General features: G+C 41.4%; 1 protein-coding gene across 2 annotated transcripts in view; it reads right to left on the bottom strand.

The window, feature by feature from the left end:
• Positions 1–16,807, bottom strand: part of LOC137431578 (uncharacterized) — a 243,576-nt gene that overhangs the window by 70,691 nt on the left and 156,078 nt on the right. For both annotated transcript variants that reach the window (XM_078782122.1, XM_078782121.1), the window contains 5 exons: positions 13,629–13,678; positions 10,148–10,220; positions 6,862–6,985; positions 1,347–1,465; positions 419–556 (listed from right to left, as the gene is read on the bottom strand). In XM_078782122.1, coding sequence (XP_078638248.1) covers positions 419–556; positions 1,347–1,465; positions 6,862–6,985; positions 10,148–10,220; positions 13,629–13,678 — 504 coding nt within the window. The remainder of the gene's footprint in view (positions 1–418; positions 557–1,346; positions 1,466–6,861; positions 6,986–10,147; positions 10,221–13,628; positions 13,679–16,807) is intronic.

Below are 16,807 nucleotides of genomic sequence, written 5' to 3'. Positions count from 1 at the left end.
AAAGGTGTTTTTCCAGTGGTTGAAAGTCTGTATGTTTGATCATATTACCAGGTGTTGAGGACTTTGGACTGGTATCCTAGAGCTCATGGGTTCAAATTAAAACGAGGGCAGCAGTAGCAAGGTATTAGATTGTACAGCCCATCCACAAACTCCAACCTTTCCCTTCCTTTCTCAATTCCATCTTCCTCAACGTCCCCTTACTATCTCAACACTGCTGTAAGCCAATTAAAAGTGGACATGGCATGCGCATGATGGGCCATCAGCATTTTTCTGTGTCAAAGTTTCCTTGTATAATTTTTTGCAATTCGCCAAGAAGATCAATAAAATTAGTATCTCCAGATGTCATAAGGGTCAGTGTTACCAAGAATATATACACTGCACAAAAGGTAGCAATGTTACAAATAAAATAGCCATTTACCATAAATGACGTCCTGGCGCATCGCAACCTCAGGATTCTGCTTCTGCGCAAAGCAAGGATCCACTGATTGTCTCCATGACTCTGACTTGAGCACAGACGCATCCACTTCAATATCCCGAACGGAGGGAGACGCTGAGGCTGCAGAAGACATCCAACAACATTTGAACCTTGTGCACCAAACTTTGACAGGTAGTCATGGTCAGATGTGATAGCCACATAAGTTGAAACACATCAACAGGTTGTTAGTATTACTAAAAGGCTGCAGTTCTGGGTACTGTTAAAGGACTGTTATGATTATTTATAAAGGATTATCTGAATACAAAATAGGAGCAAAAGATATAGACACAAATAAGATACTTCAGAGACAAAAATGAAATCACAAATCTAGAGGAGGAATTGAAACAGCGGAACATTGGAAACAATAATTATGATTGATTCAGATTAGAAAAAAAAATTTGTACTGATGTATAATATATTTGCCGAAGAGACACGACAACAAAACATTCTGCTTAAACTAGAAAACAAAATAACTGGTGCATGTCAAAACATCCTTAACAAACATAGCATGTAGTCAAAGGTAACCCTGACAATCTGACATGCTGGGCCAAAAAGGAAGCTTTTAAAGAATTTCTGAATAATGCTCTGCACCCATCGTCATACAATAATTTCATGGCAGAGCTCCATAAATATCTGGTATGTTCAGAAAAGGTGCGGGCTACTTAGGCCAAGAAACAAAATTAAATAACATGTTTAAATAAAGTCTAAAGAGTTATTTTCAATCATTTGGTGGTGGAGGTGGGGATGAAGGGGTGGGGGTGCAGGCCAAAAATGCAATCTGGTTCACAATAGTGTCTTCAATATCTTGCATTGTTAACTTGAACAGATGAAATAATATCCCTGAAACACCCACATCCTACAAATACTGTACCTTGGCCTGAGGTGCCATCAGTGTTGAGCTCCACCTGAACCTCAGGATGCACTTGAACTTTGTTTGCTTGGCAGTGTGAGCATACCGTGGTGGTTGCAGAGGCCTCGTGCATGCTCGGCCTGTGAATGACACAATGAGTCATTACCATGCATTTGATATTAATCCTGCCTTAAAAAAAATTTTTGCCTTCAATTTTTTTTAATTAACCTAATAATAATTTATTTTTTTCATTTGCCTTAAAATTAAAAAATTATTTCAGCATGTGTATGTGCATTAACAAACCCCCGCATGGGGTTCATGTGAAAGACTCCAACTTTTTTCTTCTTTGAAGAATCGAGGCTCATGGTAGTGCAAGTTATTAGTGGGACAAACAGACAAACATTAACTACCAGTGGGACAAACATCAAGGGAATGAACGGACAGGAAAGAGGAAAGGGAGGAGGGGAGGAAACTGAGCTCCATCATACTTGAACCAGAACTTGAACCCGAGAATACTTGCTAACACAACAAAAGCTCTAGTGATGAATTATGGAGTCACTGGGATACAATGAGGAGTTTCTCACATCAAAAGTGGAGGCTCGATGGTCAACATCTTAAATGCCTACCATGGCAGACCTCAAAACGGAAGGTTCATGCGATGCAGGTATACTGTATATAAGTCCATGAGTCAATATAGGTTACCATTACCACCTGGGGGGGATAATCCATATGCTATTTTTCAAGTAATATTATATCCCAAGTTTACATTTTCACATAATTGACATCTGAAATGTGCAGCTTTATTAAAAAAGTATTATACCCCAAGTTTACATTTTCACATAATTGCCATCTGAAATGTGCAGCTTTATATATTAAATAAAATAAAATAAAAACCACACATTCCTTGAAGGACGTACCAGGACATTTATATAAAAACAAGATCAAAAGTCTAACAGCGGCGGGCTTGTAAAATGCCGGGCTTGTAAAATATTATAAACCACAAACACATACGATTAGCTTTTCAAACAGCCGTTAATGCTGCTTATAACATTAAACAAAGAAATTTGGAGGAATCCTGACATCCGTGAGGTAAATTTTACTTGCAGAACTGGGCGAAGATCTACTGTAATCTATGTACCCCACAGGAGTGGAGGTCTGCTCATTTACCAATGAGCTAGCTAGCGCTTGCCAAGCCAGCCGTTCCTTAAAGGTTTTGAATGGAGTGCTTGCTCAAACCAAATGGCGATGTCTCCACAAGAAACATGGTTAAAAAAAAATAAATAAAAAATTTGTATACTGAATCGAAGCTCGTGAAAGAGCTGACATTTACTTCACAAACAAATCAACCAGACAAACAAATTATATAAAAAGAGGGAGCGGAAGACAAGAGAAGGGGAAGCACACAAACACTTGAGAGCACACAACATTTAAGAGCAGGGAGATGTGTGGGAGGAAGAGGGCTTGGGGGGAGGAGGCGTGGGAAGGGGGGGGGGGGGTGGAAGGAGAAGTATAAAACACAAGGACACCAAGGACTTCCAGGACAGAAGTTGGTATTTCAAAAAAGTGGAATTGGGGTGAAATTAGCGGGGGTAGAAAAGATCAAGGTTTTGGATGGGGGAAGATAAGAGATGGTGGTGAACAGCTGTTTTAAAGACCTGGAGGGTGGAGTGGGATTGAAGAGAGTGAGGGAGTTTGTTCCAGAGGCGGGAGAAAAGAGGAGTGAAGGTGAGCAGAGAGTCTTGATTTTGGCAGTTTAACCATAAGAGGGTTGCAGGCAGATCTTGTGCGACCTGTAGGAATATTTGCGGGACAGAGCCCAGAGAGAGCTGGGGGGGGGGGGGCAAGGCCAGAGAGGAGTCGGTAGAAGACAGAAAGACCACCAACCTGCCTGCGGTGAGTGAGTGAGAGGCCCTTGGAGTTAGCTTCATCGCGGGAGATTCCAATGATTCTGAAAGCTTTGGTTTCAACAGCATGAAGACGAGCTAGGTGTGAGGCAGGAGCACCAGCCCAGAGGGGAGAGCAGTATTCCATTGAGCTGTGGATGAAAGCCTTGTATGTGGTGAGCAGCTCAGGTGTGCCAAGGAAGGACTTCGCACGACGGAGGATGCCCAGTCGGCGACTGGCTTTGGAGGCCAGATTTGAAATGTGGTTTTCCCAGGAAAGATCATGGCAGATAGTGAGACCCAAAAGCTTGAGTGACAGAACTTCTTGGAGAGGATTATTCAGAAAGTGGATGGGAGGGTTGTCCAGTCGGTCTTTTCGGAGAGACATCGTAAGAGTGTGAGATTTGTCAGGATTGAAAGACATGATCCACTTGTTTGCCCAGTCTGTGATTTTGTCCAGGTCTGCAGAGAGTGAGGAGGCTGCAGACTGCCGATCTGAGGGATGAAGAATGGAGCGACAGAGAGTAGAGTCGTCAGCAAAGAGATAGAGAGGATTTTGAAATGAACATACACCCAATGCTCTTGAGACCCGACCATAGATCGACTGTAATCTATTTATCCCAAAGAGGAATGACCCTTCCTGCCACTCCCGTTCCCGTAGTGAATGGGTGTACTTGTAAATGAAAATGTTGGTCGGTGGACTCAGCCGTCGTAATGACATCATTGACGTGATGACGTAACGGATACAAAACTGATATATTTTAACTTCCAGTAAGTTTGCAGTCACTTTGAAGGGATTAGTGTTACGATTAGATTTACTATAATATTAACGTTACGTTATCATTATTTCGAAAATGATATTACCATTAAAAAACCGAGGCTAATTCTCTACTTCCTCGGGTATTAATATTAGTGCCGAACACCGCTCATCATTGATCATGAACCATACACCGCTTCAATCCATTATCTTTCCATTCACGACATTGGGATTAAAGTGTTTTGGTTATATTTACTAAATTATTATTATTATTATTACGAAAACGATACTACTGAAACGATACACTCCTGTATTAAGAAACCTGGGCTTAATTTGTCCGAAGCGGACCGAAGGTGAGTCATAACGCCTAAGGCCTATACGTACCGCTACCGTACCATGTTGTTGGAAGAGACGTAACGCCGATGCTTTCGATATTTCATGATCATTTTAACAATCGGTTTGTTTGTGTTTCACACTGAATGAAAAACGTCAAGGTAGAGCGTGGCGATTGTGATATATGACAGGTTCGACGATATGCCGTAATGACATCAGACATAATCACATCACCCTGTCATGTGACCATATCCTCAGCTCTGATTGGTATACGTTTGAGGGGACATACATACGGACGGACAAACACTGTTCTAGACAGCTTCGCCCGATGGGCTACGCCGTAAAAATCATTAAAAGTAACAAAGTGAGTTTATGCTTCAGATGCTAATACAACGTTGAAATAAGCAGCTATGCAGTTGAGAACCGACATTAAAGGCTTAAAGGAAGACCTGTCATGGCCACCACAACTATCATAACTGAACATTGATGCTGTACATGCATTCCTTCCTCTGTTAAGCTATTCCTCAAGTGTTTGTAAACTGGAAATGTTGAGGATTCTAGTGAGTCACCTGATAATGTTTCTAAATGCATCAATTCCATTGGCCAAGACTATATCTACAATGTGAGTGGTGGTAAACACAAAACCCCTTAACATATACTGCTGCCATTTGCAGTTGTCTCTTATTGGAAAAGTTGAAAAAATAAAAAGTCTGAACCCATCTGGGCCATGGAATATCATATTCCAAAACGTTAGAGATTGATGCAGCTTTTGCACTTCATAAGCTGTCATCACTAGCTGAGTATGCAATCGTGCTACCTGAGCAGATCCATTGTAGCATTCCCACTGGACTTGTTTTTGACAACATCAATCACCTTGAAGAGACCCTTAATGGTGCAGGTACAACACACAGGGTGAATGGAATTGCTGTTCAGCAAACAATCATAGGCCCACATCAAGAAAGGCCTAAAACTACAATTGATAAAACAAAGCAGCGGCACCTTCATGTAGCACCCACCATTCAGCCTACCGACATATGATGCTGTTGAAAGATGCGGGCCTCCAGCTGTGTTTCAGCATGTGATGTTTCAGCAGTAGAGTGTATTTGGACGGATTTGTATAGTAGGTAAATCAGCATGAAGGAATTGTGAAACATGTAAACCAAAATGAGTAGATGTGCTTGCTAAGAAAAGGTAGAGCTAAATGATAATTATATGCATAAAATAGGCCTTAAAGTACAAGAAAACACATGCTGAATAATAGGACACAGACCGTGGCAGTAATAATGGGAAAATATGTAAACAATAAGAATTATTATGTCTGTCACAGGGGCGGATCCAGGAATTTCAAGATGGGTGGGTGCATGAAACTATAGCGCTGGGGGGGGGGGGGGATAAAGCGGGGGTCTGTGGCTCCTCCCCCAGGAAATTCAAAAAAATTATCGTCAGAAATGGCATTTCGTGCGTTCTTGGAAGTTTCTGCAGTTCCTTGTGTTCTTCCCTGGTCCAACAGTTCAGCAGATTCGCACCGCCTGCACCCTCATCCTGGATCGAAGGGGGGGTGCGCACCCCCCTGCACCCCCCCCCCCCCCCCCGGATCCACCCCTGTGTCATCAATACATTACTTTTAAAATAAAGCTGCCTATTCCAGATGTACATTATGTGAAGATGTAAACTTGAGATGTTATACTACTTGAAAAATAGTAAATGGAATATTCCTTCTCCCCCCCCCCCCCCCCCCCCCCCCCCCCATATGGTACCACACATTGGTAACAGTAATAATAACCACCTTTAGAGGCCATTTTTCCCCGCAAAGCGGGGTTGGCCTTTTTCGGGAACCGTGGTTGTTGTTGTTTTTCGGTCCCCTTTTTGAAGCAATGTTTTACGGCCGGATGCCCTTCCTGACGCCAACCCTTTTTGCCACCTTTAGCGACAAGCAGGGAATTACCAGTGAACTGGTACTCAATTTGCCGACCTCGGAAGGATGACAGGCTGAGTCAACCCCCCTGGTGTTAATTCAGCGATCGACCGGGATTCGAACCCAGGATCCTAGGATCCTAAGCCGGCACCCTAGCCGCTAGCCCAACACCAGGGCAGGTAACAGTAAGATAAGAGCTAGAATAGAGGGATGAAGTAATGAAGGTAGTAACTAGGAGGAATCCCAGTAGTTGGGTTTGCATTTAAAATTGAGAATGCAAGCTGCTTTATCACAATTTCCTAGCGACATGCCTCAGTTTTCTCGTTTCTGAATGGCGAATAGGACAATTTGTGGCGTGAAGAGATAATTTAGATGTGCAAGTTGTGTTGAGAGATCTTGAGAGCTCACTTTGTTTCTGCATATGTAGTTTACTTCAATGAGTTTGTCTTAAGCAGCTGCACAGTGCCACGCTCAAAGTACAAATCTGTGACCAAATAGTCCCCTTCTAATATACAGTATATGAAGAAAATAAAAACAGGAAACAACTAAAAACAGGAAACTGTAAATGCATAAAATTCCACCGAAAAACATTTCAGGCGGATACAGACAATAGCTCAAAGTAGCTGATCCTAGACCAAATATATATACCTTGGTGAGTCGAGTGTGAATGGCTTGTTGTTCAGTGGTGCTGGGGACACGTCCTGGCATTCTTTTGGAAAGCCAGCAACCGCATCCAGGGGCAGCATCGAAGAACGAGGTCTTTCATGATATGCTGCCAAATGGTCAAACATAGATTTCACTTTTGTGGGGTTATGTCATCATGACACCGCATAGCATTATGCTATCAAGTAGGCGCCTGTGTATTGATATGAACAATTCAGTTAAAACTAAATAAGAAATTCAAGACCTTGTATTATTAAGGAAAAGCGAGCTCACTTGGATTACTCTCGTGATGAGCAATCTAAATTTTAAAATATTTTATCAAGAAAAATACAGGAGGGTGGAGGTCCAGTTTAAACAGAAAGAACTTGGATTAGGATGCTTGCTCCATTACAGAGTAGCTTTATATTGTTGTTTGTAGGTTAAATTTTGTGATTAGGGACTGATAGCAGGATTGAAAAACATGAGAACAATTGAGGACCTCAAATGAGGATCGATCGAGCCAGTGAGGAGGCAAGAGTATTGTCATTCACCATTAAAAATAACTTCAGGTCAATATGGGGTGAAAAACTTGACCATTTATCTAATATTATAAATAAGAAGGTTTGTTTGTTTATTTGTTCGTTTATGCATTCAGACCCTGCAGGAGCCAGTGCGACCAAACTTCTTTGCATAGTCTTCTCTTTCAACCAGAGGAAGGCCGAGGGCTGTGTTTGGATTTAAAAAATTGATCTTGGCCTTCAGGCCTCGATCGGGTCTTGTGCTTATACACTGTCTGGGGTTTTACAAGTAGTGATCGAGTAATATGTATTGTGAAGATATGTTGAGGTTGTAGTGATTTGTTGTCAACAACACAAATTTAATGATTACAGTGTGTGTTACTGCTATTAAAAAGATTGCTTTACACAGGTTTATTATAACACTTCCACGTTCAGGTCCCGAGTGAGTATGTTGCTTATATACTGCCTGGGTTTTCCCTAGGAGCGAGTGAGTAATATGTTTTGTGAAGATTGTATGCTGTCAACAACACAAATTTAATTAATTATAGTGTTTACATGTGTTGCTGTTATTAAAAAGATTGCTTTACACAGGTTTATTATAACACTTCCGCGTTCAGGACCAGAGTGAATATGTTGCTTATATACACTGCCTGGGTTTTCCCTTAGGAGCGATTGAGTAATATGTATTGTGAAGATCATATGTTGAGGTTGTAGTGATTTGTTGTCAACAACACAAATTTAATGATTACAGTGTGTGTTACTGCTATTAAAAAGATTGCTTTACACAGGTTTATTATAACACTTCCACGTTCAGGTCCCGAGTGAGTATGTTGCTTATATACTGCCTGGGTTTTCCCTAGGAGCGAGTGAGTAATATGTTTTGTGAAGATTGTATGCTGTCAACAACACAAATTTAATTAATTATAGTGTTTACACGTGTTGCTGTTATTAAAAAGATTGCTTTACACAGGTTTATTATAACACTTCCGCATTCAGGACCAGAGTGAATATGCTTATATATACTGCCTGGGTTTTCCCCAGGAGCGATTGAGTAATATGTTTTGTGAAGATTGTATGCTGTCAACAACACAAATTTAATTAATTATAGTGTTTACACGTGTTGCTGTTATTAAAAAGATTGCTTTACACAGGTTTATTATAACACTTCCGCGTTCAGGACCAGAGTGAATATGTTGCTTATATACACTGCCTGGGTTTTCCCTTAGGAGCGATTGAGTAATATGTATTGTGAAGATCATATGTTGAGGTTGTAGTGATTTGTTGTCAACAACACAAATTTAATGATTACAGTGTGTGTTACTGCTATTAAAAAGATTGCTTTACACAGGTTTATTATAACACTTCCACGTTCAGGTCCCGAGTGAGTATGTTGCTTATATACTGCCTGGGTTTTCCCTAGGAGCGAGTGAGTAATATGTTTTGTGAAGATTGTATGCTGTCAACAACACAAATTTAATTAATTATAGTGTTTACACGTGTTGCTGTTATTAAAAAGATTGCTTTACACAGGTTTATTATAACACTTCCGCATTCAGGACCAGAGTGAATATGCTTATATATACTGCCTGGGTTTTCCCCAGGAGCGATTGAGTAATATGTTTTGTGAAGATTGTATGCTGTCAACAACACAAATTTAATAAGTACAGTATTTCATTGAATTTCCCCCAGGAAATGTCAGGTACTTCAACTAGTTGCCTATATAGGGGAACAATGTAAACAAAAAATCCGAATGAAAAACTAGTCTTGCTGTTGAAGTCTAGTGTCGATCAGTGTCAGCGGGCAGGTAGAACAATGAATGGAATCCACAGAACGTTGATCGAGGTAGCTAACCGCCGTGGGAAGCAAAGACAAGCTAACAAATCAGGAGTTGGCCCTTCATTTGGAGCCTCCTGTTGCTCAGGTAAAGAGCTAACGTCCGAAATTGTCACCTTTTCTCACAGTGGTTTGCATGCCTCCATCAATGGTCTGGTGATTCCATCCATTAATCAAGAAATCCCTTTTGAAAAAAAAAAAATTTTTCACTTGCTATTTCCTGACTTAATGACAAATCAGGACTTATGGACAACCTGCAATAAAACAAATTATTTTTCCAAAACACTTACAAAAATAAGATGTGTCAAAAAATAATCTTCATCATTTACTAGCAGGGGTATCCAGTGTTGTCTGGGGCTGTTCTAATCCTGTTGGCATTTTGAAGAAATAAAATTTTGTTTTTTTTCTATTTTTTGGAGGCCAAAAACACTTCCCTATACCCACTAAGAAATGGGGGCAGAGATAATTTCATATTACCTTTCGCATCGCTACAAAGGTTCAGGCACTATAGAGTTATTTAAAAAAGGATGCAAAAAAATCTAACTTGTTTTTCAAAATTGTCAAAAAAAAATTGCCTAAAACTTTTTCCTTCACAATTCCTGGCATCACCGATGAACCTCTGAATGTTTGATGAAAGATCCCTTTGGTCATCTCTGAGAAAAATAGCGACACACGGACAATATAGTATCGAATATAGATGCATACCGCAGGTTGATTTGTGAAGAAAATAGGTTAATCAAACTCTCCTCCCAATCCTCCCCCACCTTCTCCTCATTATCTCCTATATTCCTCCTCCTCCCCTCCTCTATATGATTGTGTGTTTCTTTCATGCTCTTACAAAGAACAACCTCATTCAAAATGAATGACAAACATCATGCGTTAAAAATGAGCAAATATTTTGGGTAAGTGATCAGAGATTGTAAAAAAGGTTTAAAACTCACCCCATGATTTCTGGCTGCTATTATTATGCATTCTGCAAGAGGTGTCTGTGCGTATCATTGCTCCACAATGCACCTTCAGCACACATACACACGCACACAAACAACACCTCGTCTTCAGACCAGAAGTTGCATTCTTTTTCAGATCAACAGTAAACAGGATCAAGATCAGGGCTAGGGGATCTATAGTCCGACACCTATATTTCTCCCAGGAGAATATCTGTACCTGTGCAGCTGTTTATCTACACCACAGGAAGTGCGGAACATATATTATGCTACAAACGCAAAATTAAGTTTCTCAGAAGTGGTAGTACCCTTATCGTAAGTATTGGTTTAGTTCCTGAGAAGTTCTCAATCACCTGCTGCCCAATAATTTCATCATTGTGATATCATGCTTACACTGTAATGAAATTACCTTAGTTTAAACAAAAGAGGCTTTTAGTTCACCTCATTTAGCCCAATACCACCATTTCCCTGCCGTCATGCTCACTCCAACGTAACGAACATTTGTGTTTGGTGAGGGTTTGGATGAGCTTTTATCAAGTACCAACCAACATATTCAGTTCGGTGCAAGAAATGGCAGTGAGGTAAATAAAATGTGAAGACAAAGAAGAAGAGAAAAAGAGCTTCTGCAGCTGCTATTACACGTTGCTTAGAAAGTCCTGCACGATGAAGCATGTCGTTCACTTTATCGAGCCTGGAGATGACGATCCCTCATGAGGAAGATGAGGTAAAACATGTACCATACCATGATGAAGATGAGGTGAAACATGTACAGTGATGAAGATGAGGTGAGTCATGTACCGTGATGAAGATGAGGTGAAACATGTACCGTGATGAAGATGAGGTGAAACATGTACCGTGATGAAGATTAGGTGAAACATGTACCGTGATGAAGATTAGGTGAAACATGTACCGTGATGAAGATGAGGTGAAACATGTACCGTGATGAAGATTAGGTGAAACATGTACAGTGATGAAGATGAGGTGAGACATGTACCGTGATGAAGATGAGGTGAAACATGTACCGTGATGAAGATGAGGTGAAACATGTACCGTGATGAAGATTAGGTGAAACATGTACAGTGATGAAGATGAGGTGAAACATGTACCGTGATGAAGATTAGGTGAAACATGTACCGTGATGAAGATTCGGTGAAACGTGTACCGTGATGAAGATGAGGTGAAACATGTACCGTGATGAAGATTAGGTGAAACATGTACCGTGATGAAGATTAGGTGAAACATGTACCGTGATGAAGATTAGGTGAAACATGTACCGTGATGAAGATTAGGTGAAACATGTACCGTGATGAAGATGAGGTGAAACATGTACTGTGATGAAGATTAGGTGAAACATGTACCGTGATGAAGATTAGGTGAAACATGTACCGTGATGAAGATTAGGTGAAACATGTACCGTGATGAAGATGAGGTGAAACATGTACCGTGATGAAGATTACGTGAAACATGTACCGTGATGAAGATTAGGTGAAACATGTACCGTGATGAACATTAGGTGAAACATGTACCGTGATGAAGATTAGGTGAAACATGTACCGTGATGAAGATTAGGTGAAACATGTACCGTGATGAAGATTAGGTGAAACATGTACCGTGATGAAGATTAGGTGAAACATGTACCGTGATGAAGATTAGGTGAAACATGTACCATGATGAAGATTAGGTGAAACATGTACCATGATGAACATTAGGTGAAACATGTACCGTGATGAAGATTAGGTGAAACATGTACCGTGATGAAGATTAGGTGAAACATGTACCGTGATGAAGATTAGGTGAAACATGTACCGTGATGAAGATGAGGTGAAACATGTACCGTGATGAAGATTAGGTGAAACATGTACCGTGATGAAGATTAGGTGAAACATGTACCGTGATGAAGATGAGGTGAAACATGTACCGTGATGAAGATTAGGTGAAACATGTACCGTGATGAAGATTAGGTGAAACATGTACCGTGATGAAGATTAGGTGAAACATGTACCGTGATGAAGATTAGGTGAAACATGTACCGTGATGAAGATTAGGTGAAACATGTACCGTGATGAAGATTAGGTGAAACATGTACCGTGATGAAGATGAGGTGAAACATGTACCATGATGAAGATTAGGTGAAACATGTACCGTGATGAAGATGAGGTGAAACATGTACCGTGATGAAGATGAGGTGAAACATGTACCGTGATGAAGATTAGGTGAAACATGTACCGTGATGAAGATTAGGTGAAACATGTACCGTGATGAAGATGAGGTGAAACATGTACCATGATGAAGATTCGGTGAAACATGTACCATGATGAAGATTAGGTGAAACATGTACCGTGATGAAGATTAGGTGAAACATGTACCGTGATGAAGATTAGGTGAAACATGTACCATGATAAAGATTAGGTGAAACATGTACCATGATGAAGATTAGGTGAAACATGTACCGTGATGAAGATGAGGTGAAACATGTACCGTGATGAAGATTAGGTGAAACATGTACCATGATGAACATGACGTGAAACGTGTACCATGGTGAACATGAGGTGAAACGTGTACCATGGTGAACATGACGTGAAACGTGTACCATGGTGAACATGAGGTGAAACGTGTACCATGATGAACATGAGGTGAAACGTGTACCGTGATGAACATGAGGTGAAACGTGTACCGTGATGAAGATTAGGTGAAACCTGTACCATGATGAACATGAGGTGAAACGTGTACCGTAATGAAGATGACGTGAAACGTGTACCATGATGAACATGAGGTGAAACGTGTACCATGATGAACATGAGGTGAAACGTGTACCGTGATGAACATGAGGTGAAACGTGTACCGTGATGAAGATTAGGTGAAACCTGTACCATGATGAACATGACGTGAAACCTGTACCATGATGAACATGACGTGAAACCTGTACCATGATGAACATGACGTGAAGCCTGTACCATGATGAACATGACGTGAAACCTGTACCATGATGAACATGACGTGAAACCTGTACCGTGATGAACATGACGTGAAACCTGTACCATGATGAACATGACGTGAAACCTGTACCATGATGAACATGACGTGAAACCTGTACCATGATGAACATGACGTGAAACCTGTACCATGATGAACATGACGTGAAACCTGCACCATGATGAACATGACGTGAAACCTGTACCATGATGAACATGACGTGAAACCTGTACCTTGATGAACATGACGTGAAACCTGTACCATGATGAACATGACGTGAAACCTGTACCATGATGAACATGACGTGAAACCTGTACCATGATGAACATGACGTGAAACCTGTACCATGATGAACATGACGTGAAACATGTACCATGATGAACATGACGTGAAACCTGTACCATGATGAACATGACGTGAAACCTGTACCATGATGAACATGACATGAAACCTGTACCATGATGAAGATGAGGTGAAACATGTACGGTGATGAAGATGAGCTTACCTCTTTTTTCTGAATGCAGGAGATTACATCTCTCTGGGTTGATACATGGCCTGTGGTGAGAAAAATTACAATAAAAATTCCATTTCAATTCCCGTATTTGTATGATGTATTTGGAAGAGGTCATTATGTGGGTGGATGAGTTGTTAGGAGGATGGGTGAAAGTGGATGGGTGGGCGGATGGATGAAATAATTGTTTGACACAATCAGCAACATGTTAAGTGCCAATATCTTAATTCTGAATTTTTAGCAATCTTGGGTATAATGAATTAAAATACTCGCCATACTCAGGGGCGTCGAGAGCCAGCACAGGCCCCAGGGCAAAGAACCTCGCAGAACCACTCCCCCAACACTCTCCCAACCAATTCTTTCTTTTTTGTAACTTTTTAAAATAACTTTCTTGAATGAAGATCTAAATTAGAACTGCAACAAGATCATAAACAAAGCAAAACCAGTGTTGAAGAGTGAATAAATAAAGTATTAAGAAATGTATTATACAAGTTGAAGTGTGTGTGTCGGCGGCCGCTTTCGCTGCTGCTTTTGCTTTTCTAGCCTGGGTTCGAATCCCAACTCAGCCATAACTGTAATCCTGGTGTGTTACAGAATATGTGATTCATCAATGTGTGTGCCATCCCTCCGATGGATGTTAAACAGGGCGTCCCATCACCAACGTTAGTTGGTGGACGTTAAAGGACCCACGGTGTCCTTCGTGAAGAGTCAGCAAGTGAACGCCAGCACCCTGGTCAAATTACAAATTCCTGCCATTACCTTCGACTTGAGCCAAACTTCCCCCGGCCAACACCGCAAGAACGTGGGACTTCAAACAAAGCATAACGTGATCTTCCACTGGCCGTGACTCTTCAACCATGTAACGATGAGGAGGTGAGGACGAGCTGATGAGGGATTTTCCTATATTGTTTAAAAAAACAAATTGCGGGAGAAGCTCGGGCCACTCAACAGACCCCATGTCTCGAGGCAGCAATAACCCTTTTCCCCCCTCCCCACTCTCATCGGCCCTGGCCATACTATGCAGGCAAAGGCCACCTTGTGGACAATCAAATCCCTCACACAGAACATTCATGTTTTTCTGGTGAGGACATCCTGGTCCAAAACAATTGTATGTCTGAACTGGTACAATCTAAAGATGGGATCAAATGTACTGTATATGATACACTACGTATCATGGTGTCATTCGGACAAGACTTTTCTGTGATGTACCATCAAAAAATGTCACATTTTAATGAGAAATACCTTGCAAGTAAAAAGCTGAATTTTGTGATCGGATTGTGATGTGGAAGGAAGGGGAAGGGAAGGGCAGTGGAAGGATCCATAACTAGAGCGTATTAAGAATACTATGGACCGGGTGATCATGTCCGTTAGAATTGTTCTTGCAACAAGGAATTTGTCGGAGTAAGTCGTCTTGACATGCACTGAGGACGCAGTGAGCATCATTTATGAAGTAGATGGGAAAAGATTGTTGTGTAATACCTCGTGTAAATCAGATGAGGACTTGTGGCATTTAATACCAAAGGTACACTGGAAAGTGCATTGTATTTTAGGTGGAACAACCATTACAAACTGTTGGGTCGGCATGCCATGGAGCCCAGGACAGCTGCAGAGCCCGAGAGGAAGGCGGAACACTTTTGTGCAGGGACGTCCTAAAGGACAAGGGGGCCCAGAATATGGCCCCAACCACAATTAGCGGGTGGCCAACAACAAGGACCCGCTGTGCATGAGGGTAGTCCCAGAATTGACAACTGTCGTGCCTGCCACAAGCCCTCCTCTGCCCCTTTGTTTGTGAATCTGGTATTTCGGTGCCATTAGCAGGTTAGGCCTTCTTAAATTTTTTGCACTATGTAAGATTGTATGTTCCTTCTTCTCCTTTTCTTGTGTCTTTTGACTGCCAGTTGTGCACCGTTTAATGATCGTTCTGTCCTTCCTTATTCCGATTATTTATTTTGTACATAACCTCCCTTTCAATTATAAGAATCGTTTTGCCATTTTCCTGCATTCGAACTTGCACATTGCTGGTTCGGTTTCCGATTAAGGAATCCTTGAGATATGGTAGACTTGGTAATTCTGAACACAGTATGATGACACTCAGCATCTTTTTGGTCTTTCACAGAGTCTTTGACCATGATGTGGAAGGACCTTACACCACCGTGTTAACGGACACATCTGACATGCCAGTGGTATTGCTGAAGGACATGCGTACATGCAATGACCATGTTCATAAGTGGAAAGGAATGTTCCATCTAGCTTTCTGATTTCATCTGACCTTTTTGTTGGGATGGATTATTGTCTTATTTGGTACATTTTAAAGAAATCTCTAGATTTTCCTTTTTGATCTATCTAATGGTTGTGACATTCATTCCTGAAAAAAGAAAATAGGTGCGGTCCGGACTGTGCCATCTGGAGGAAGTGAGAAAGCTCACAACATATATCAAATTTTAAAAATTTCCAGCGTTGCTACAATCTTCTCTTCCTTAATGTGCACCGTCACACACAGGGTGGAAAAGTTTGGCATTTCCAACAATTTGATCTATTGCCAGAATCTGGAGAACGACTCAGAAATTGCGATAATAATTCAGGCTCTGCGAGTGTTTAAGGTCACACATGTAATGGTAACCACAAGCTCAAGTCAGTCACAGATGGGGAGGAGCAACCCAGTGGGCAATTACTATATGCTCAACATCTGGGCCACGATTTGGAATTTCCCCAGGATACCATTCCAATGGCCTTTCAGTCAAAATATACCATATATAAATACGTAATGTCCAAATGCAACATATCTTAAGCCACAAATAGATGAACACTCAATCTTTTGGGTCTCACTATCTGCCATGATCTTTCCTGGGAAAACCACATTTCCAAGCTGGCCTCCAAAGCCAGTCGCCGACTGGGCATCCTCCGTCGTGCGAAGTCCTTCCTTGGCACACCTGAGCTCCTCACCACATACAAGGCTTTCATCCGCAGCTCAATGGAATACTGTTCCCCCCTCTGGGCCGGTGCTCCTTCCTCACACCTAGCTCGGCTTCACGCTGTTGAAACCAAAGCTTTCAGAATCAATGGAATCTTCCGCGATGAAGCTAACTGCGAGGGCCTTTAGTGAAAGGCCATGGTTGGTGGTCAAATGGCCAAATCTCAGTGAAAGGCCAAATCTCACTCACCACAGGCAGGTT

The sequence above is a fragment of the Myxine glutinosa genome, chromosome 7, assembly GCF_964187855.1.
Source record: "Myxine glutinosa chromosome 7, kmMyxGlut1.1, whole genome shotgun sequence".
In the NCBI taxonomy this organism is placed as follows: Eukaryota; Metazoa; Chordata; class Myxini; order Myxiniformes; family Myxinidae; genus Myxine; species Myxine glutinosa.
The sequence above is the reverse complement of the archived record's forward strand: the minus strand, read 5'-3'. Positions and strand labels throughout refer to the sequence as shown.